General features: G+C 29.4%; 3 protein-coding genes across 10 annotated transcripts in view; 1 reads left to right on the forward strand and 2 right to left on the reverse strand.

Annotated features, from left to right (window-relative positions):
- Window positions 1-9,261, reverse strand: part of LOC107068742 (E3 ubiquitin-protein ligase RNF19A) — a 10,953-nt gene extending 1,692 nt beyond the window's left edge. The window contains exons 1-12 of one of the 3 annotated variants that reach the window (XM_089179666.1): window positions 9,075-9,261; window positions 6,744-6,927; window positions 6,505-6,635; window positions 5,847-6,036; window positions 5,403-5,714; window positions 5,161-5,305; window positions 4,933-5,069; window positions 4,729-4,826; window positions 674-872; window positions 391-586; window positions 126-291; window positions 1-33 (exon numbers count right to left, since the gene is read on the reverse strand). The exon at window positions 1-33 is cut by the window's left edge and continues 347 nt beyond it. In XM_089179666.1, coding sequence (XP_089035792.1) covers window positions 1-33; window positions 126-291; window positions 391-586; window positions 674-872; window positions 4,729-4,826; window positions 4,933-5,069; window positions 5,161-5,305; window positions 5,403-5,714; window positions 5,847-6,036; window positions 6,505-6,635; window positions 6,744-6,906 — 1,770 coding nt within the window. In that variant the 5' untranslated portion in view covers window positions 6,907-6,927; window positions 9,075-9,261. Of the gene's footprint in view, window positions 34-125; window positions 292-390; window positions 587-673; window positions 873-4,728; window positions 4,827-4,932; window positions 5,070-5,160; window positions 5,306-5,402; window positions 5,715-5,846; window positions 6,037-6,504; window positions 6,636-6,743; window positions 6,971-9,074 lie in introns of all 3 variants that reach the window. The other 2 variants (XM_089179667.1, XM_015325451.2) reach the window with 2 other exon arrangements.
- On the forward strand, window positions 1,546-4,669 carry LOC107068744 (uncharacterized). Its single transcript, XM_015325452.2, has 4 exons — window positions 1,546-1,697; window positions 2,258-2,429; window positions 2,759-2,983; window positions 3,090-4,669. The coding sequence occupies exons 2-4, from the start codon at window positions 2,319-2,321 to the stop codon at window positions 4,059-4,061; spliced, it is 1,308 nt and encodes a 435-aa protein (XP_015180938.1). The 5' UTR covers window positions 1,546-1,697; window positions 2,258-2,318; the 3' UTR covers window positions 4,062-4,669.
- Window positions 9,262-10,107: 846 nt separating the features above from the next.
- Window positions 10,108-22,736, reverse strand: Fmr1 (synaptic functional regulator FMR1). 6 transcript variants are annotated; one of them, XM_089179668.1, is made up of 15 exons: window positions 22,577-22,736; window positions 22,102-22,154; window positions 21,238-21,388; window positions 20,956-21,119; window positions 20,638-20,803; window positions 20,442-20,512; window positions 19,082-19,153; window positions 17,330-17,477; window positions 17,016-17,153; window positions 16,495-16,533; window positions 15,492-15,635; window positions 15,139-15,346; window positions 13,333-13,548; window positions 12,835-12,933; window positions 10,108-12,655 (listed from the first exon to the last, which is right to left on the reverse strand). In XM_089179668.1, exons 1-15 carry the CDS (start codon window positions 22,625-22,627, stop codon window positions 12,474-12,476), a joined length of 1,902 nt encoding a protein of 633 aa, XP_089035794.1. In that variant the 5' UTR covers window positions 22,628-22,736; the 3' UTR covers window positions 10,108-12,473. The 6 variants fall into 6 exon arrangements, with proteins under 6 accessions (XP_089035794.1, XP_089035796.1, XP_089035795.1 ...); XM_089179670.1 differs by lacking the exon at window positions 19,082-19,153 and having other exon boundaries at window positions 22,577-22,735; XM_089179669.1 differs by lacking the exon at window positions 16,495-16,533 and having other exon boundaries at window positions 22,577-22,735.
- Between the last annotated feature and the right edge of the window lie 54 nt (window positions 22,737-22,790).

The following is a 22,790-nucleotide window of genomic DNA, read 5'->3' on the forward strand; positions in this document are numbered from 1 at the left end:
ACTTCTACCACCGCTGATCGAGCTACTGTCCATCTAAATCGTTTATTGGTATATTAACATTATTTTGTTCAATAACAACAAAATGATATATATATATATATATATATATATATATATATACATACCTTGAAGTTAAGAACTGAACCTGATAATGCTCTCGTAGATGCTGCTCCATCATCAAGAGCTAATGAAGCATTAACAGATTTTTCTGATAGGCTCGTAGCAGCCGAAGCTGTTTCACTGCAGAGACTACATCTTTGTGTTGAAGTTACATCTGCTTGAACTTCCAATCTTAAAAAGAAAAATAGAACAACAACAAAATAATAATAATAATAATAATATACAAAAGTATGTATTTAAAAATACAACAATTATATATATATAAAATACCTTTGACCTCCAGGAAGAACACTAGAAGCAATGCTTCCTGCTAAACTGAGCCCAGCTAATGCAACATTGCTAGCACTTTCACGATCATTTTCTCGGCCCAATTTTTCCAATTGACTTCCACTACCCAATGACAAGGATGCTTCACCTATTGAAGGATTACCAACACGATGACTGGCTACATCTATCGATGATGCATCTAAATATAATACAACAGGATTAAAATTTGTTTCTTATTTCTTATGTTATTAATGTAATCATCATCATCTGGAGAATAATAATTTACCGCCAGCATTGCGAACGCCCAAGGCACCCATTAATTCATTCTCATCATCAAAATCGAATCGTACACCGGTACCATTAGTGGAGACTCCACAACCACCACTGCGACATAATGAAACCGGAACCACGCCGTAGACGTAGAACAAAAGAATTGGTACACCAATACCAACTGCTAAACCTGCTAATACAGGCGACACTAAAACCTATGAGAACAATAACAAAAATCATGTTACAAATTCATCATCTCAATATCATCGTAAATATTATTTTAATATCCACCCTAAAAGAAAATATCTGAAAAGCATCAAGTCTTTTTTTTATTCTTTTCCCTCATAGAAAGAATAAATTCGGGTCAATTAATTAAAGGCTTTTCCTCGATATTACAAACGCTTTTTTATATATTTTTAACGATTGGAAAAAGTATATAAAAAAAAAAAAAAAAAAAAAACAACAGGAGGGATAAAAAGACAGAAGAAGAAAAAGAAAAAAGGAAGATGAAGGAAAGAAAAGGAAAGAGGATGGAATCGTATAAGGGTGGTGTACCAGTAATTCCCAAATTATTTGTTAATTAAAATCTCTGTCCGTTCAAAGAATAATCTCATGATGATTCCCTTTGTGTAAGGATATTATTAATTCTACAGATATATGTTTATGTAATTAAAATGTGTTTGGTATGAATCGTAGGGAGAGAATTGTTGAGAATTTTCAGATACTCCTGAAACGGGGGGAGGAGGGGGGGGGTTGGGTTCAGTTGCGGTCCACAGTTGGAGAACCGCTGTGGTTTAAGGTGTACACGAGAGGAGTATGGTTGGGGAAAGGATATTGATCTGTTAAAGGAGAGTAGTATTCACGCGCATGACAGATACTTTCTGTCCCCAGCTTGTACCGGCAGAGGCAGGTGGTGGTGGTGGTGGTGGTGATGGTTGTAATGGTAGTGGGGAACACCTCTTCACCATCCAAAGTCTGATAAGGTTGATAGGCGAGAGGAGAATAAGATCTTTAGGGAGAGGATCGTGTCACTTGTTTAGGTACTTACTTAGTTGAGTTTAGTCTTTCGTATCGTTTTATTAACGTAAGGATTTCAATTACTTTGTAATTATAACGAGAAAGTGAAAGAAGAAAGGGGAATAAGAGTAATTTTAAAAAATACAGAATTAAATAGATAGAGAGAAAGGAGAAGAAAATTAGCAACGATTCGTGTTAAAGGGTGTGCCGTGTTACCATTCGAGTCTTGTCAAAAAGTATTGTATCAGGGTAGAAAATTTGACTAATTGATGATTGGAGTTGTTGTTTTTTTTTTAATTCGACCTAATGTGTAATTCAAAAATTACACGATCAAATTAAATGATAAAATTATAACTAGTGTCAACGATGTGTTTTAATTAATTAAATGACTACTTTTCATCTTTCACATTCTCTTTTTATTATTTGTTTTTTTTTTTTAATTTTTCTTAATCTTTTATCTCTTTTTTCGATTTGATCTTTTTCTATTTCTTTAGATTATTTTTTGTTTTTTTTTTCGTTTTGTTTTGTTTAAAGGTATATATTATTATTATTATTATTATTATGATATTTGCATTCGATCTAGCCAAAGAGGAATTATCTGTCGTATAAGAGACGGGATCGTTGCCCATTGAGGACAATAAATAATGTCAGATTACGAGGACAGTGATTTTTGCGGAGAGGAGGAAGTCATACCCAATTGGGAAATTACAAGGGAGTGGCTTGAAGGAATTTTTGCTGAATATTATATGCACAAGGTAATATTTATGTAAATAATATTTTTAATATTATTTTTTATAAATAGTAGAGATTTTTCCTTAATTAGAAACTAAATAAAAATAGTATTTCAAATAAAAAATGAATTTTCAGTAAATAACAAAAAAATTGGTATTACATTTCGATAATCTAAAGTATCCACAATAATAAAATATAATTATTTGTTACTTTTATAACAGTACTTAAATTAAATTAAAAAAAAATATATATATATATATAATGTTATGTTGAAATACTATTTGAAAGAATTTCTATACAATAAATAAAAAATAATTTCTCTTTTCCAAATGATTTACTCTACATAATATAGGTTGATATAGGTGAATTAACAACCCTATCGGTACGGAAACCTGATGCAACTCTATTGAACGAAAATGTTCTCTGTGATATTACTTACGCCAAATTTGAGTTAATTAGTCCAACTGGTGTATCCGAAATGAAAATCTTCATCAAACGATTACCAGCGGATCTCTTTAATCGTTTTTTCGTAACGGAGGGTCAATACGATTTACGTGAAATCAAATTTTACACCGAGGTAAAGAAAAAAGAAAAAAGAAAATATATATATATATATAAAAAACAATGTAGATCACATTACAAATTAGTTTTAACTTAATTCAAAATATCATTTATCATTTTAGATAGTACCGGATCTTAAACTATTACCACCACAGGGAAGAAGAGTTAGACGAATAGAAGGACAAACAACTCCTGATGATCCATTAAAATTACTAACGTGTTATTACGCGCATTACAGTCCACCAGAAAGAAACGATGATAGTCCTAAACAGACAGACGCCGACAGTTTGATACCACCTGAGTCTGTATTAGTATTATCCGATTTGGATTTAAAAAGTGTATCATTCGCCGAAGGATTATCATTTGCTCAAGCTAAAGCTGCATTAGATTCGATAGCCGGGATACATGGATTATCTCTTTGCATGAAAATAAGGGACGATGAACCTTTGCCAGATCGTTATCCGTTCTTATTTCAAAAGACCAAAGCAACTGATTCTTATCAACAAATGGTAGAACGTGGATTTTCACAATTAGCTAACTATTTAGGATGTTTGACAGGTCTCGAACCAGTTCTTGAAGCTTTGATGGCACTTAGACCAAAAACCAAAGACATCATCATGAATCTTCTTGCACCAGAAAGTCCATTAGCAACGATTACGCATATGGATTTCTGGTGTAAGAATGTTAAATTTTCTTATACACCGAATATCAAGTGTTACATTCTTGATTGGCAAATGGTCGCTTATAGCAGACCAACGAATGATGTTGCATTATTATTAGTTAGTTCCCTGCCAAGCGAATTACGTCGTAAATATACTGAATCTCTTTTGGATGCTTATTGGAATTCTTTGAACGAATGGTGCTTCATTTACGGCCTTGATATAACCAAAGAACTGGGATACACGAGAGAAGATCTCTCTAAGGATTACAGAAAGTCTCAATTATTAGCATTGTTATTATGTATTGGCTCGATAGACATAGCTTTGGAATATCCGCAAACGAAGCAACGTTTAATTGACGTTTTACAAGATTTACACGACGATGGCATATTAACCGAAGAAATTGCAATAACGAGGACGGAATCAGAAGCTTAAAAAGCGTTCCTAAAAAACGAGCTATACCGAAAAAAAAAAAATCATATTATCGTTTCGCTGATATCCGCTACTGTAAACCTTTTCAATAATCTAACTAAATATGCGTATATGCGTAGAATACATCTATTTCATTCAGCGTGCGATTGTGCTGTGCATAATATTGAAAATGTGTTTTATTATTCATCATTTTATATTCATTAATAAGTGAGATATTAATAGAGAAAATGATAATAACAATATTTATGGGTGCTTCTGTCAATATTTATGAGTCTAATACACCTCATCGATCATATTATTCTAACGAATTCGAAAAAATATATCAAGTCTGTTTTATAAACTAATTTCTTATGTTAATTAAGAAAAGAAAAGAAAAAGAAGAAAAAGAAGAAGAAGAAGAAGAAGAAAAAAAAGCAAGTAAATTTTGTTTAAATATAAATAAAATATTATACTTCGATGTTGTCATGAAAACAAATATCAAGCGTCTTTAATACATGCGTATAATAGACCATATGTCTTCGATCATAGAAATATGTGTCAAATTAAAATTACAATAAAAGGTCAAGGTAGTGATTAAAAAAAAAAAAAAAAAAAAGCAAACAAAAAGAAAATTCTGAGAAAAGAATAATACATAAATATATAAATAGATAAGACATTTTTGCCGACTTACCGATGCAGTAACACCACCTGCAATAAAAGCATTTCTCTTGTGCTTGTTGGCTTTCTTATATCTTGTGTATAATTTTCTTCCAACCCATACCGGTATACCTATGATAAAAAGAAAACAAAAGGTACATAAATATAAAATGTCAATGATAAAAATTCCTATAATAATATTTATATATATAATAAATAAATAAATATATATATTCACCAATAATCATTGCAGGTACTGCTATACCAGCGACCAAAGCAATTCCAACAGGAGCACCAACGAGAGTTCCTAGCTGCCAAAGTATCTTCTTCTTTCTGGACCATGGCTTTTTACCCCAAAAAGTACAGCCAGAAGGACTGTTCAAAAATAATCGAAACGTATCATTAAAACGTGTTGAAATGTTGACCTAATATAATTGATATCATTAATCAATAACAATATTAATACCTAAGATAATGAAGATCACTGATTTCTTTCATGCAAAGCCAACAAAATTCGGCTCCACAAACGGCACATGTCATATGATTACAAGTTCCATCGTCCATTTTAACGATGAGAGCTTGACATCGTGGACATGGTTTAATATCATCTCCTAGAAACATAGAAACAAAAATTGGTGTAATATAATCGAAAGAAATAATAATGATAAACAAAAATGTAAAACTTATCAAATGAAAAAAAATACATACTGTGCTGTGAATCACTTTGACTAAAACTAAGCGAAGAACTTCGCTCGTAATATTGCGAACGTTGAGCTCTAGCTGCATCGCATGTTTGATTAGGATGCCATCGAGCTTTACAATGATAACAAAAGTATGAATCGCAACCGGGTCTTTCGCATCGTAATTTTGGACATGATGCACAACCGCTTGCGATTACAGCAAAACTGCAATCAGGCGCTGGACACCATCTTGCGTCGGGTTCAACGGCAAGAACTCTTCGTACCATAAAATCTTCATATTTCTCTAACTGTGCTGAATCATTTAGTATCATTCGAATATCTGTTAACAATTAAAATCAACAAAAAAAAAAATTACATCTTAGTGTTTCTTTTTCCTAAATCATTTTCTTAGATAAAATTGATATTAATATATAAACAAAAAAATATTGTTAATATAAAATAAATTTTTTACCGTTAGGATGGAGAGGTTCTGAACATACAGGACAAGCTATATTAACTCTTGATTCGGAAATCTCGATTTTAAGATATTGTTGGAAGCAATCATAGCAGGTACGATGATGACAAGATTGTATAACAGGAAATAATTCAATTGGTAGATCGGCTAAACATAGCGGACACTCCATTAATCCACTCTCATTACTCTGTAATAGAAAATACGAGGAAGATGTTAATACAAGAAAGAATTATTCAATCTCGTGAAAATACTATTATTAGAAAAATGTGGCCACAATTATGAAAGTGGTCTAAATCATATATCTCTTGTTTCGAGATATATAAAGATTTATACTTGAACAATATATGAATTCTATACAATATTGAAATAACAAACATTATATAACGATTCATTTTTGATAATATCATGAAAATTACATTGAATTTATTTAGTTTATAATAATGTAGTGCGTAATAACTGATAAACTCATTTTTTTTTTTTTTTTTAATTCTGACTTAGACCACTTTCATAATTATGGGCACAAATGTCTTATTCTCTTGACCAAAAGAAAAAAATATTGATGACACAAAAACATAATAAAAATAAGGGCATTTTTTACAATACAATTTCCTCCGAACATTTCTTCTCAGTTGAACTTTAACAGTTCTATAAATACCTTTCCGGCAGAAGAAAGTACAGAGCCTTTGCTGGAAGCACGTTGTAGGTCTATATTGTAAAATTGATAATGGCTTGAACCATTACTTACTCTGGCTTCTATAAATACTCTACTGCCTGCTGGATCTTTAGCTGTAAAAATGAAAAAGAAATGAAACAAGATAAAAAAAATTTATATATTATTTTTATGATTAACAAATAAATACAAAATTACGATATAGGGTAAGGTAGTTTAATTACCTTTAGCGTTACTCCTATTACCAGAACTAGGTGCTCGGACTATTCTTCGACCAATAAGTGGACTTGAATATAATAATCTTCTTAAGGAAAATCTTGGAAATCTTCGAGCACGTGGTGGGGGACCATTACATCCTCCAGAAGCATTATCATTTTCTTTGAACATCTTGGAAGTACTCTTGTAATACTGTTACAATATCATTCTTCAATTCAATTAGATTAAAGAAAACCTATGACAACAACAATAATAAAATAATAACAACATTAATAATAAATTAAACAACACGTTTTAAATATCACATTAATCAAACAAATTAATATCACATTTATACTATTATTTCTTAAAACATTCGTATTTATATGATTACGAAAATAATAATTTAATGATGAAAATTATACCCTTACATTTAAACATTTTAAATACACAATTTGTCATTAGCCATTATATTTGATTAGACTGCAGAAAATAATTTTTCGATCACGAAACAAAGATAACTATATCTAATCCAAGCACGTACAACATTTCACGGACAAAAAAAAAATAAAAAAAAGAAATATAAATGAAAAGCATTTTTTAACTTAATGAGTCATACCATGCGAAATTTTTACATACGTGTGTCGCATCTTTAAGAGACCATGATTTTTATATTTACCTTTAATTTATTGTGACGCATATTGAAATTATTTATTGAAATTAAACGAATTAAGTGAAATCGTTTTGAATTTCAATTTTAAATTACACATACTATAAATTATTGAAACTATTTTATTCGTGAACTTTGTGTTTCTTTCTTTTTTTGTTTATTTGTTTGTTTGTTTGTTTTCTTTTAATCGATCGTAAACAAGTAATAATTATTATTATAATATTTGTGAAAAAAAAAAGAAAAAAAGAAAAATACATTTATTTATATCACCGAATATTTGACGAATATTCTTTCAATATGTTTGATCTTTTCTCAAAGTAAAAATAACACGTTGTAAAGGAAAGATTTATTTCTCTTTCTCTTTCTCTTTTTCTTGTTCTTTTTCTTTTTCTCTACGATTTCTCTCAACACGTTTACAACATGCATGAATAATCGGTATGTCGAAATATTTGAAAATCACGTAATATGAGAAATCATTTCAACAGGTTTTCATTCAGAAAACATTGTACTTTTGTTAATATTTTTCATATTTCAACGAGATTCTGCAAATAAATTTGTTGTTTTTATGCAATGCAATTTACAATATAATTCGTACTGTATATGTGTTCAATGATTGTTACATGAATATCTTGTAATCTATTAAGAATACAGGAAAATCTGTAGAAGGTTACGACGATACAGAAAATAAACAAAATACAGAAAAAAAAAAAACATGAATACTGTAATAAAAATGATTTAAATGTAATCACGAAGATTATTTGCATAATTAGACTGAATTACAAATTGAAGGTCTTGCATCTAATTAAATTGTCACGCAGATAAATAACACATATCATTTATTAACAAGATTTTAAATAAAATTGTAAGAAAAACAAATAGAAGAAGAAATACACAATATAATTATTAAATAAAATACTTCAATATAATAATAATAATAATAATAATAATAATAATAATAATAATTCATAATTAAATTGTCACGCAAATAAATAACGTATCATTTATAAGCAAGATTTTAAATAAAATTGTAAGAAAAAGAAATAGAAGAAGAAATACACAATATAATTATTAAATAAAATACTTCAATATAATAATAATAATAATAATAATAATAATTCAATTAATAAATAATAGTATGTATGATAAATACGGATTGTGAAAGTGTAATTTATTGTTTATTAAAAATCAATTAATCATGAAAATAAATGAGCATTTGACAAGGTGTATCATAAAACAAACGCCATTTGCATAATGATCCAAGCGAACAGGTAAGTTAGGTGATACATACTTTTATGTGTGCGTGAGCATAATGAGTGAGTAATATTTTGAGAGTAACATTGACCCATTCGTGTTAAAAAGAGAGATCGTACAAATACGTCAATCAATGAGATCGATTGATGAGTGAAAATATGAATGAATAATTTGGTTAATCGAATGAAAGAGAGAAAGATAGAGATAGAAAGAGAGAGAGAGAGAGAAAGACATAGATAGAAAAAGAGAAAGAGAGAGAGAGAGAGAGGAAAGAATAAAACAAAATATAAATATATAGAGGAATAAGCCAATTACTCGGATGACTAGCATTAAGGTAGAAGAAGTAAGAATTTAAAAGCAATAAATTCGAAAGCATAAAGAGAGAGAGAAAGAGAGAGAGAGAGAGCATAACCACAGTTAATAGAAAGTATAAACTTACCTATTATTTCAGAACTTTCGTAAGAATACTATAACACACTGGAAGATCACAATATTATGAAAATAATCGTTAATTAAGGCCGATTAATGAATTCTTTTTTACTTATTTTGTTGGTTAAGGATATTCGCTTGACATAACAGCTGACTGGATTCCGATTATGGTATGATCACGGATTACGTTACTCGCCAGAAGAACATTAAACGTTCCATTAAGAAATCGCATACAGCGCCATCTTAGATAAATGAGGTGTTCAGCCATTCCTCTATTTCCATTATAGATTATTTTTCTTATTTTTTATAATAGTTTTTTTTTAGTTAAATTCATTTTTTACATTTTAGTGATTAAACTATACGACTTAGCTTTTTTACAATGTTAAACAATTAAATTATATGTTGCAATGAAAACTGAACATTCGCTTGAAATGTCCAATAGCTGTTTAGAATTTGTGCGTAGTATACGCTGATTGGACGAACGATTGAGCGCCTTTTTTAAACGAATACAAATAGAAAATTAAATCGAATTTACGAATCCAAATAAATGATAATGAAAAAAAAACTAATTACTACGAAAAATAATCTCTATATAGTAATTAATAAAATAATAGATTATACAAATGTATTATAACTATGGAAATGATATTTGTATTAAAAGGCAAAGAAATTATTTTAAAAAAATGACGCTCTTTTTCCCGCACATTTTCTTTGAATTCAAACGAGATATTATTTGATTGTTAAAAGAATGAAATCAGCGCAAACAATTATTTACATAAGTTATTATTATAAAATTGATGTTTTTGTCAAGTATTTTACACATCAAACCTTCCAAATGATACTTTACTTCGATTCTAATACGCATACACATGTTAAGAAAAAATGTTAATGGATGAAAAGGATTGGCGTTCGTTGGATACATAATAATTTTTTTTTTTTTTTTTTTTTTTTTAATTAAGGAGAGGTCACCAAAATTTCGGTTTATGTTCGTTTTGTTTTGTTCTTTGTTTGTTTTTTGTTTTGTTCAATGTACTAATGAGCAGTCTATGTACAGAAATGTTTTATTCTTAAATTATGCACAAATTGCAATCAATACAAATGTATCTGAAACAAGCAAGTTGGAGGATATCTCAGTTTTTGGGCTGCCATAAAAATATTCAGATTATATGGCAGCTGTTTTGTTAGGTGTCAATGTGTTGCATCAACCGCCATGCGTTTTTTGCAAAATCCATGAGACACGTCCGATTAGTTGTCATATCCGGAAGAAGAGAGATAGCTGTTTTAAATTGATAACTGAATCTTGAATATCACTGATAATCAATTTAAAACAGTCAATCATATCTATTTTATAGCTTAGTATAGTAAAGCCAGTTTATTTTTTTTTTTCTTTTTTTTTTCAGACATCCACATTTCGACTAAGTAGTATTATAGTAATAAAGGTATGCGCTAAGTCTGCACTTCAGCTAGATATCATAAAACATGTATCATTCCCTCTCTCTGGCACATCATACATTGGTATTACTAAGTATACGTTTACTTTCTTTTTAAATCATACGAAACAATGCAGAAATGAACTTCGTATCAAATTCTAATACTTGATATAGCATGCTTATACTGTAGTAAAAAAAAAAAAGCTAAAACCACGTAAAGTAGTGTACTCAGAAATAAAAGTCTAATTCCTTGTGCACACCCGTTTGTGTTTTCCCATATAATCAAAGAAGTCATTTTAGCATTCATCGTGGTATTAATAATCAACACTCAGTATTGAAACATAAAAATCTAGTGTCGTTAACAACTCTATTAATAACCGTAAACCAAGAAGAAAAAGAAAAAAAAACTCAAATCTTGTGAAGTAATAGAAGGAACATCATTGGGAACACCTTAGAACCAGGATTTCTTACAGCTGCCGCCCACCATCATCGTAAATTTAACAACGAAATCCACTTTTCCTTGTATCTCATTAAATTTCATCCCAGTTATGACGCTAAGCAACTTAATCAGTGGTACAAATTCATACGTTAAATGTCATTACAGGTTCTATCCGTAAAAATAAATGAATCGTCTACTAAGATGTAGATACGAAGGACAAAAAAGATTCTTTCTTTCTTTCTTTCTTTTTTCTTTTTCTTTCTTTTTTTTTTTTTTTTTCATTCATGGCAGTTTTACAGTTCAGAAGAATATTTCTCAGCAAACTGTATATAATATGAAAATATTTTCTAATTACTATGATTAACAATTTTACACTTCTATTATTATTTTTTCGTTGAATTAGTATACTTTTTTTTGTTTTTTGTTTTTTTTGGTTTTTTTTTGGTTCTATATTTTTAAGACGTCTAAAAAATAAAGTGTAATAATATTTAAATGATTCGTTAGAATTTAATTGTGCTAATATAAAAGAATAATATAAACTTGTTACAATCAACTATGCGTAACTTTAAAAATGAATATTTGACGAACAGTTTGAATATTATATTGTCACAAACAATTAAATTCATTTTCAATTCGTTTTTTTTTTTCTTTTTTACTAGTCTTCACGTATAAAAATATAACATATTCAAACAACACAACAAAATCATCAGCAATATTCATTTTGTATTATTTTATTTTATTTTATTTCATTTGTCCTCTTAAACTGTAAAACATTATCCAGTAAAAAGAAATTTTCTCTCCTTGTTAAGTTGATCATTTTAAGAATGCAGACAAATAATTAATAATCCAAAATATCATTAGGATCTATCTCTTATCAATTTATAAATGCTTTAATTAACAACTAATAATGACAATTATAATAATATAATGAACTAAAATCAAAGATATTAAAAAAAAAAAAAAAAAGAGAGAAGAAAAATAGGGTTTTAATTATTGGATGCATTCGTTAAAGCTTAACGGCATATCTAGGTGAAATTCAATCAAATTGGTAATTGACGTACGAGCCGCGAATATCCAGCCTATTATTGGATCGTTAAACATTAACGAGTGCCAATGGAGATACTTTATAAAGTACACCCAAAGCACTGTCATGTAAGTTAAGAGCTCGGTATAAAAATGAGGCACAGTTTCACAATCAGGGAACCCTTTTTACCAAATTGTGCTGCTACTACCTCCCAATGAATGTATCCGTATATCAAACATGATAGCATAATAACTATCATTAAACTAAACCATGCATGGATATTAATATGTGTCCTTAAATGTGTTTAAGGAGAATGACCATTTCTTAAACAACTGTCATATTCTTATCGGTAGCAAACAGTCTTAACAACGAGCGTAGACTAATCATGTCGCGATCCATAATCGTGAAGTCCTTGCGTAGGTATACGTCATGTTACGTGCTGGGTGTTAATAGCTCATCATCAGGTGTAGTGTTATACGTAAGTAGCAGCTGTTACGGTTTAACCATTACGGTTGTTTAGCCACTGGTACCATTCACCAGAGCTTCCTTAGGCTTGTTGCTCAACTGCATTCGGGGAGGACGATGTCGAGGATGACCTTTTGAACCTTGAGAACTATTGTTCGCCACAGATACGTCATTTGCAGGCGTTCCTTCCTTACTAGTTATTGTTGACTGGTCACCCGGTCCGGCATTACTGCCTGAACAAATGTAGACTTTAACACTGACTATACTATTATAAATAACGCTAATTAAAATTACTATTATTATTACTATCTTTTTCTATCTCTTTCTTTCTTTCATTTTCCTTGAGAAAAAAACCGATCGATCGTCCTAAAAACATTGTGAAATTAATGAAACACAAATATTCATTATTTACCTTTATCACTATTAGTTGGCGTTTGACTTCTCTGTCGAGATCGCCGAGCTCTTCTTCGTCTGATCACTTTTGCACCTCCCTCCACACTCGACACCGATTCTATATATACAAATCATTGTGACCATCTTTAGCAATAAGGTAAAGAACATTTACTCTAATTTATCTAATACATTCAAACAAAAAAAGGATGACGATACAAGAACAAAGCTGCACTCTAACTTGCATAAGTTATTAATTGCATATATATATTGATATTAGTAATTATTATTTCATGAATAAAAAATATCAAAAAAGAATTAGTGTTAGATGGTCACAAATGTTTGCACCGCGTTTCATGCTACGTTTCCGAAGTATTACATGATCAATTATCTATGATGAGTATATTCTCTTTAGGACGGAACGATTTTTTCTCATTTTCTCTCACATTTTGTTCACATTTACTCTTACATTTTCTCTCATCTTTCTCTCTTTCATACATGATTTAAAGAACAATTTTACCTCTATCAATGCTTGAAACGTCTTGACTATCAAGAACAGTGTCTTCATCATCCGTCGTTCGACGACGTTCGTCTCTACGATCTCTACGTTGAACCGGTGGGCGACCTTGTCTACCGCCCATGTACCCTGAATTTCCTGCACCACCTTGATGACCACCTCTCGGTGGAAGATCTCGTACACGATCTTCATTACCATCTAAGGTGTCACGACGTGATCCTACAAAAGAAACAAAATTAAAACTATGAAACAATGTAAAAAGAAAATGAACAAAATTATCAAAAAAACAAAACAAACAAAAAAAAACCTCACACAAAGATCATTTGTATAATCTTATTAAAATAAAAAAAAATAAAAATTGTAATCCCAAATTCAAATTAAAAGTTGTAAATGATCTATAAAAAGAAATAAAACTTATTACTGAACGAAACATACGTTGAATTTTTTTTCTTTTTTTTCTATATTAAATTAACGAATTAACAATTGTAAGACAAAAATCAATTCATTTAATCAATCCTTTTATTAAATTGGATTGTAATAATTAATTTTATGCACAGTATGTTTATGTCCAAGATAAGTTTTATTTAGATATTAGATAAATATGATCATAATACAAAATTAACAAAATTATTCATACTGTGGTTTTATCCTAAATTCGCAACGCGTTTAATTAAACAATTAGATATTTTAAACAAGGCAATGTAACGACAGCATGATTAATACATAAATACATATTATTGTCCAATATTATGATAATACTTTCATATTATTATTTTCAAAAAAATATTTTTCTATTATATAATATTTATATGTATATGAAATAAATTGTAATTGTTAAGTAAATTTATACGTGCCACATCATCGTACATGTGTTTAAGTCAGTTTATAATAATGAATCTCTTGAAAGATGTTATAACAAATGTGTGTTCTTAGAGTACAGTCTTATTTGTTATTGATTTTGTAAAAATGGTAAAAATGCTTACTATTATTATATAAATACAGATTTGAAATATTTCTAATTACAACTGCATAAAATGTGCAGAAAGAGAAAGTGAGAAAGAGATGTAATGTATTTGATTTCTAAGAATATGAGAACATGTAAAAATTGAAGAATATAATTCTTCCGTCTATTCAGTTCGTAACAAGTGTAAAAACAATCCAATCAAATAACAAAAAGGTGAAAACAAAGTTTAATATGTTTTGCACTCGTATTTATGACGTTATATAGATCAGTAGGTAAAAAAGTATTAATAAAAATTGAATAATTACATTATGTTACTTATGCTAACAGTAAATAGTTACTATAAGGAATAAGAACGTAAGCTAAGTACTACAATAACAAGGATTTCGTTAGAACTTTATCTAGTGATCGAAAACAATTCTACTCTCTAAGATATTATTGCTGTACACAATATATAATTGTCAAAATTACTTCAAAATGTGTAATTAAATCGTAACAATTTTCGTGATATTTCCAAACAATTATCTGATACAAGTGTATAGTTTTTTTTTTTTTTTTTTTTTAAAATCACATGTTTTCATTTTAAATAATTACTTATAGAGAGGAGGCCAGATAATTAACACATACATTGACGAAGAATGTATCGTAAGTAAAGCTTATGATGAAATAGTGTAATGCAATAAAATTCGGCATAATATCACAAAGCAGTAATAAAGATCGAATTGTTTGTTACTTAGTAATGAGATGATTTCTATTGTTAATGTCTCTGTTATCAGATCCACCACGAACTCTGCCGTCACGTTTATGCGTGTTTTCTATATTGTTGATGTAATCAGTAATAGCATTACCGGCATTATGTCTGGCAGGGGCCCTACCCCTTCCCCGTCCTCTAGATTGGCCACCACGTCCACCACGACCACTACCACCCTCTTCGGGTCCGGTAACCATTCCTCGCCTTGTTGGTGGAAAGTTAGGCATTGGTCCAGTTGTTGAGCCATGCATGCTTCTTAATTGCTGATCAATTTCTAGTTTTTCTTGTCGGAGCTGTTCTACTTCCTAGAAAATCAAATATCCATAGTTTTGTATTAAAGATTATTTAGATGTATTTATGTTAAACTTTTTAAACATATTGTTTTGTATATAATGTATAATATCTTTCCTATATTTATTATAAAGGATAACGATAAATCTACGAATATACCTTTAGGTGTGCCAAATGATACTCCAATAAAAGTTTAGCATTCGCAATGCTCTCAACTGTTCCAACAAAGACAAAAGGTACTTGGCCTTCTTCTCGCGGGATCGTCGGTTGCGGTTCGTTGTCGCCTTCTATTTTCACTCGTACCTGAAATGTATATTGTCTTAGCATAAATTTTAAACACCATTAAAAAAAGTTAGCTTTACCGATACAGATTGTAATTCTATTTCATATCCATACCATCCGTTTTCAGTCATCGTTGTTTATTATTTCCGTCAATTGAAATGTTGATCAGTCTGTAAAATTTATCTAAATATGCAGTATAATGTAGGCTGTTATTTTTGCATTAATAATAAAATGTTAATAACAGCTCTACATTTTGTAACCACACTGTAGTCAACTTTGCTGATTGACATAGAAAATTGAAAAGCCTTGTGGCATATAATTTTTTCTTTTAAGTAAATACTCTGTTATGCGAAAGATTTAATATACTAAAGTTGAAACGAGATAATTATTTATCAAATCAAATGAATTAATTGTCACAGCAATATTTCATATAATGTTCTTATGTTTCCTATAAGTTATAATAGATATACTTTGGCATATAAAGATATGTGTTCACATATATGGATTGATATTAATTTTGGCATTATCAAAGACCCTATATATACTATGAGATTTTGCTTCATAGTTATTGTATACATTCATTTATATAAAATAAGAAAACAGATGATGTATAATAATCATAATAATGTAATAAAAGAGAGAAATAGAGACATATTCATTAAATTAAACAATTTTTACTCATAATGCAATATGATTAACGATATCTTTCCGGCAGGTGATTATTTATTTAATATTGATAAATCACAAAGATGTGTTTATTGAAAAAGTAAAACTGGCCCGAGTGGTTCATGTAAGATGTGTAAGTGCTTACAAACATATTCAATTGATACAATGAACCAGATGAAATAATTCCACAAACAATATAATGTAATATACTTACTCTATCAGTATGAGTATTCCCACTCGAGCCAGTTGTTATCTACCGAGAACAAACAATGCACGTATATCAAATACAACGTAACTCTATGTTAATTTATAACTTCCATTTTCAATTGAAACATATATCGATTTTGCCAATTTTCTGAGGGCTGTTAAACTGAAACTAATAATTCACAGAGATTTCACATTTTGTAAAATGAATTAGTCTTGTTTGCGGGACAAACTTTAACAAGTGAATATAATAAATTATGTTTGTGTATACCCTGCAGAATAAAAATGTAGATACACCAATAGATGAGGAGGGTCTATGATATACTGTCCCTATACTATATAAACAGAACTGACCATAATACGATTAGAATATCAACTGAAAATGAAAATTAATGCAACCAAGCATATTTAATATTACTTTCAGTCTTTAATTTCAAGCAATTATAACAGTTAAAAACTTATCAATATAAATTTGTAACGAAAAAAAAAAGAAAAAAAAAAAAGAAAGTAATTAATAGAAATAATACTTACTACACCACTTTTGTCCACAATTTCTTGAATAATGCGACCATTTTTTCCAATCACTTTTCCAACCAGTACACGTGGAACTTGAATGGACTCTTCGCTATATTCCAACATTGAACGAGCTTTTTTGACAGCTTCATGTGTCTAGAATAAAAGAAAAAGTATTTATATATAAATTTCTATTAATGTACAAACATAATCATAGATATCTGATAAATACTGTAGTATTAAAATAAATATGACAATGTAACAGCTTTATCGAAGTAAAATTACTAACTTGAGATAAACAAATAGTTGATTTAATATAATTAAATGTTTACCTCTCCGTATATTTTAAATGTGCAAGAATTTTCTTCCAATTCTATATTTGTTATTCCATCTACTTTTCTTGCTTGTTGTATATTTGCACCATGAGCACCGATAGCTAGTCCCATGAGGTCTTCTCGAACATTAAATTCATCTGTGTATCTACAAACATCAAAATATTTATCGTAACAATTTGCATTTGTATATAACTGTGTTGATATCAGACATCACTATATTTATATAAAAAAGAAAATAAATAAATAAATAAATAAAATTAGGAGATGATAAGGAAAGATAACATGTGGTTTCTCCATGTGAACAAATTTAAGGTCTCCTAGATTAAAAATTATAATCGATTGATTTATCCTATTTGAAATATAAAATGAAATTATGATTATGTGCCAACGTCACGTACATCGTTGATAATGAATTATTTAATGTTATATTAAATGATATTTAATTAAATGTATATTAATTAAATAATTCTAATTGATATTTTCAACTCTCCAATATTATAATATGATAATAATGATCGTATCACACAGAAAGTAACATGCCTTAACTATATATATCAGTAAATATATAAAATAAGATATATGTATATATAAATACATATATATATATATATATATTTATATATTCATATATCATAACATGCCAAATGCGACATGTTTGTTTTATAAAATATATCTTCCTTTTTCGTTATTTTTTTTTTTTTAACTGTGGCTTGCATTTTGGCAGATTCGAGTTAATAACTTTCGACAATAAAAATACATCATGTAAAAGAATAATAATATTTTCTTATTTTACCGAAAGTTTATCTGAATATGTATAGTAATGCATATAAAAAATAATCATGCAAGATGAACATACATAAATTAACATTTACTGTAAAATAAAGAAATTAAAGTGCATAAATATTGATGTTTAAATGATTGACAAAAATGATTATATTGACACTAAATTATGCATTTCAAAATCATCGAATTGGCATGCAAAGTCAATTATAAACTGTAATATTAAAAATCATGATATTATAATAATATATTTGTATATATATATATATAGAATACATAATGAAATGTTAAGGGTGTATGAATTGATGGAAGTGATGATGAAGTTATAGTAAAATTTGGCTACAAGAAATTTTGATAAAAGTAGTCACCACATATAAATTTCTATTGATTAACATTGTTGATCATTGGAGGATCATTGGAGGAAATGCCCTTTATTTATAAGATGATAATACAGTATGTGGTACCATGTGTATATTCGCGTACATGTATCAGCATAGGATAGAGCCACCATTTATTTAAATATATATATGTGCAAAACATGGAATATATCAGTGTTTCTCAAACATCGGCAGGCCAAGGTTTAATGTTTCCTTTTAAAAGATAAATCCATGAACTTAAAACTCTACTTGACTTTTAAAGATAAATATTGTAACTAAAAAAAAATTGATCACAGCTACACGCTTATTTATCGGTTTACTATATATTACACAATCACTCAAAATTGACTACGGAGCACATAATAATAAAAAAAAAAATAAAAATAAAAGAATATAAATAATATAAATATAAATATATATATAGATCTTGTATCAGTGTATTTGAAAAGCATATGATCTCTGTGAAAGAACTACACAACGCCGAAGCATGCATATTTATAGTGTAATTTTATCTTTCAATGGGAAAATACAGCTGTGTAGCTTGTCATACAGTAAGCTAACTTATATCTAAACCACGCTGCTGTGATCTCACCTTGAATTTGTTCTCACTCCTGCCTCAAAGTCTGAGACACGCTGATATATAAAGTTTGAAGATCTAAACTTGCTGAAATGAGAAAGAAACTCTGGTGTAGCTCAGTGAAATCTCTATATTAGATGGCCCTACCCTATGTCCCTTCCATTCTGTCTGTTTGTTCCTTCATAAATAATATAAATGGGTGTGTCATTTCTTGTTTCCAATTGATCTACTGAATTATCTATATTAAATTATATTAGACACAAAAGTCAACTCACACATACCTGCATCAAATTATTCAATATTTTGGCATTTTATTTTGGTATACTTACTCAACTATGATCAATGGGAGGTAACAGCTTACTGCTTGAATTATGGCTGCAGCAAAAATCTTTGAAAATCAACTGAATATTTTTATCTCCGCGCGTCGCATTTAAATTACATTAATTAAAAACTTAAATATATATGTTGCCAAAGGGGGTATGGAAAGAAATTAGTTAATTTAATGCCATTGAAATGTAGTAGAAAATAATATGAGTTATACTTGGTCAGTTTTCTTAAATAATTTGTTTCTATAATGCGGTCTACCATAAACCAAAATTTTTCAAAACGTAAAAAATAACTCCTTACTATCACTTTATCTTACTGGATGTTATAATTGTACAGGGATGCATCAAACCATCGAAGTAAATTAACTTCGTTTATAATCGAAAATCAAAACTAATGATACTGCACTAAGAAACATGTTTCTTTAAGAATTGTTTTCTTTTTTTTTTTTATTACACATTATCAAAGAAACATGCTTATATGTGTAAAATTGTTAATGCAATAAATTACACTCCACATAGATTTCCTTATTATACTTTGCTTATATGTTTTATGCGTGCTATTTACAGTTATGGTACTAATGAAAGATAAATGAGATTGCATTATTACATGAAAAATGAGTAATAATGTGCCTTTGTATAATATATCTATAAAGTTATATGATAATTAATCTTGTAAACAGTGTTGTAAGTAATATTTAATTAAATTAACAATTAACGATTACATTAACTAATTTCTCTACAGACAAATCATTCTGTAAGAGAATTAATATTTCAAATTAACTTCAAAGCAATGTGATCTCTAATTATTAATCATGAATCCTATTAATGATTAAATTAATAATTAATAAGCGTCAATTTGGAATAAAATATTGCTTACACTGCTTGCAAAAATAGCCATATGTTAAAAATCTTGTAAACATATTTCTGCCAGTAAATGCAAACCACAGACAGGATGGTTATGAGGACAGTACGTGGATAAGGGCAGGTGATGAATGTCACAAGATTCATACTTTTAATTAACGAGATAAATTATTATATCATTGACTTACCCTCCCATCGTTTGAAGTTTTGTAGATTCGAGTTGGCGAGCTGCTTCTTCTGTTCTTTTCAACAGCAGAACCTATAAACATGTGTATACAAAATTATACAAAGAAAATGTGATAAAATTATCACCAAAGATGATAATTAAACATTTTATTAAAAATAATTACAATTGATTATTAGACTATAAGCATATATATATACCTTTTGTGATAAATTACGAAAATGCATTTCTTGGAGCATGGTACTGTGACGATGTATGTTTTCATTACGGGAGATGGCCAGCAGTACTCCTCGATCAGGCACATATCGACACACTGCTGCCCCGATAGCTTTTTGAAATTCTTTATGGGCATTGTCCATTTTTGCACTATAATCAAATTATAATAAAATTATATATACCATCCTTATTATCTTTCAATAAAAGTATAAATTTACATTAATTCATAGAACAATGTTAAAATTTAGATTTAAAATATAATATACAATTTGTATATATCTTTATTTTAAACTATTACTTACTATTCTCTCAAATCTTCAGGTACTTCAATTTCGATCTTGTGAAATGTATTTTTGTCAATTGGGGGATTGAGATTTTTTACTCTTAGCCGTTCATTACTTATAATTTCTGTATAAGTATAATCCCATCCCAAGTATTCAACTACTAGAAAACCTCCTTTGATCATCTATAAGATAATAAAAATGTGAATTGCATAGTATCACATGATTTTATATAATACATGAGTACATTTAAAGTACTCTGTGAATTCATTTATTCTATATTTATGCAGAATGTTTACGAACCTTGATAAGGGCTTTCCACCACCCCCACGCTTCTTGCTCATTCGATCTAGAAAATACTTCAATCTCTTGGTTCTCTTGAAAATCTGCTTTAATACCATCCTTTGGTGGTAATCGTACTTGAGCAAAAGGGAATTTAGACTCAGGTTGCCAGCTAAAATGTCATATAACATGCTGAGTCATACTAAATGATACATAGTACAAATAAGATATGAAATGTATGAACTTCTTCTTTTTTTTTTTTTAAGATGCTAAAACTTTTGGCTATGCAGTTAAATTAATATAAATCAAAAGTTTTGCATATAATATTGGCTTGTGTAATATGCAAATAAAACAAGAACGCATTCGTATGTGTGTGTGTGTATCTTTTCTTATATTATAACAATATAATTGTAATAGAATAAAATAAAATAAAATAAAAAAAAGCATATACGTTTAAACAAAATTCTAATTATTTAACAAGCAAATATGCCATTATAAGAAATAAATATGATTAAACTGAAGTAAAGGCATTAGAAAATAATATAATTGTGAATAAAAAAAATGAATATTTCTTTGCTTTAACAAGTGCATCAAACAAAAGACTAATGGGCAAGAGAGATGACCAAACATGGACATGAACATGGGCATGAATATGAACATGTTAAGAAATATAAAATGATAATTTTCCATTAATAATCTCGTTGGTAAGCGATAAAATAAATAATTAATAAGCTATTTCTTAGAATTCTAAAGCACGAGGTAATAGAAAACGTTGGGTATGATGCAATTTCTAGTATGCATGTATTTTCTAGATTATAGTCTTAAGCCCTTTTATAATATTATAGATGTAATAGAGCTCGGAAATAGTTAGTTGAAGAAACTTACTCATTTTCAAAAGTTACCAGAACTTCTTCGTCAAAGACATCGGTGACAAAGGCCTGAAAAAAATGAAAAGGAAATCGTGTAAATATGTATGAAATAAAAATGATGAAAACGCATCGAGTGGCATGGATCGAGACTGGACGTGACAGCGGCACGCGTTAAGCAATGCCATCGTTAACCCGTAGATAGGATCCGTTTCTAGGTGAAACGATTAAACGTAAGAGTTTAACGAGTATATACCCAAACGTGGGATATTACGATAGACGAAAAAGTTAGCTCGTAGGAAAAATTCACGCCCTGTCAAACGAGACATGGCGTCGGAGGAAGCCGCGTTACCTCGCGAACATTTGAGGTGCGCGCTTTCGCGAAGTACGAGCGAGCGTAACGTTATATTAGAAGCTCTCCACGGCTCGTAGCACGTACTATCAACGGCCTTCATCTTCCTCTCAACATTTTCTATACTTTCCACAGAACGAACCTTATAATATGCTCCGTTTTCGCCGCATACTTCTACTGTGAGATCCTCCATCTTGCTTTTGTGTGACGGTTCGCCTCCTTTGCGGCAGGCATGCCGACGAGCGGGCAACGGCACGAGTTTCGAGATTAAGAAACTCGTTTCGTTCGACCAATCGCAATATCGCTTCGAGAAACATGGCGCTCTCGTTGGATTCCTTTAACAGGGTTGCCACCTC

The sequence above is a fragment of the Polistes dominula genome, unplaced genomic scaffold (assembly GCF_049000335.1).
Source record: "Polistes dominula isolate Pdom_NZ unplaced genomic scaffold, Pdom_raw_medaka contig_27, whole genome shotgun sequence".
NCBI lineage: Eukaryota > Metazoa > Arthropoda > Insecta > Hymenoptera > Vespidae > Polistes > Polistes dominula.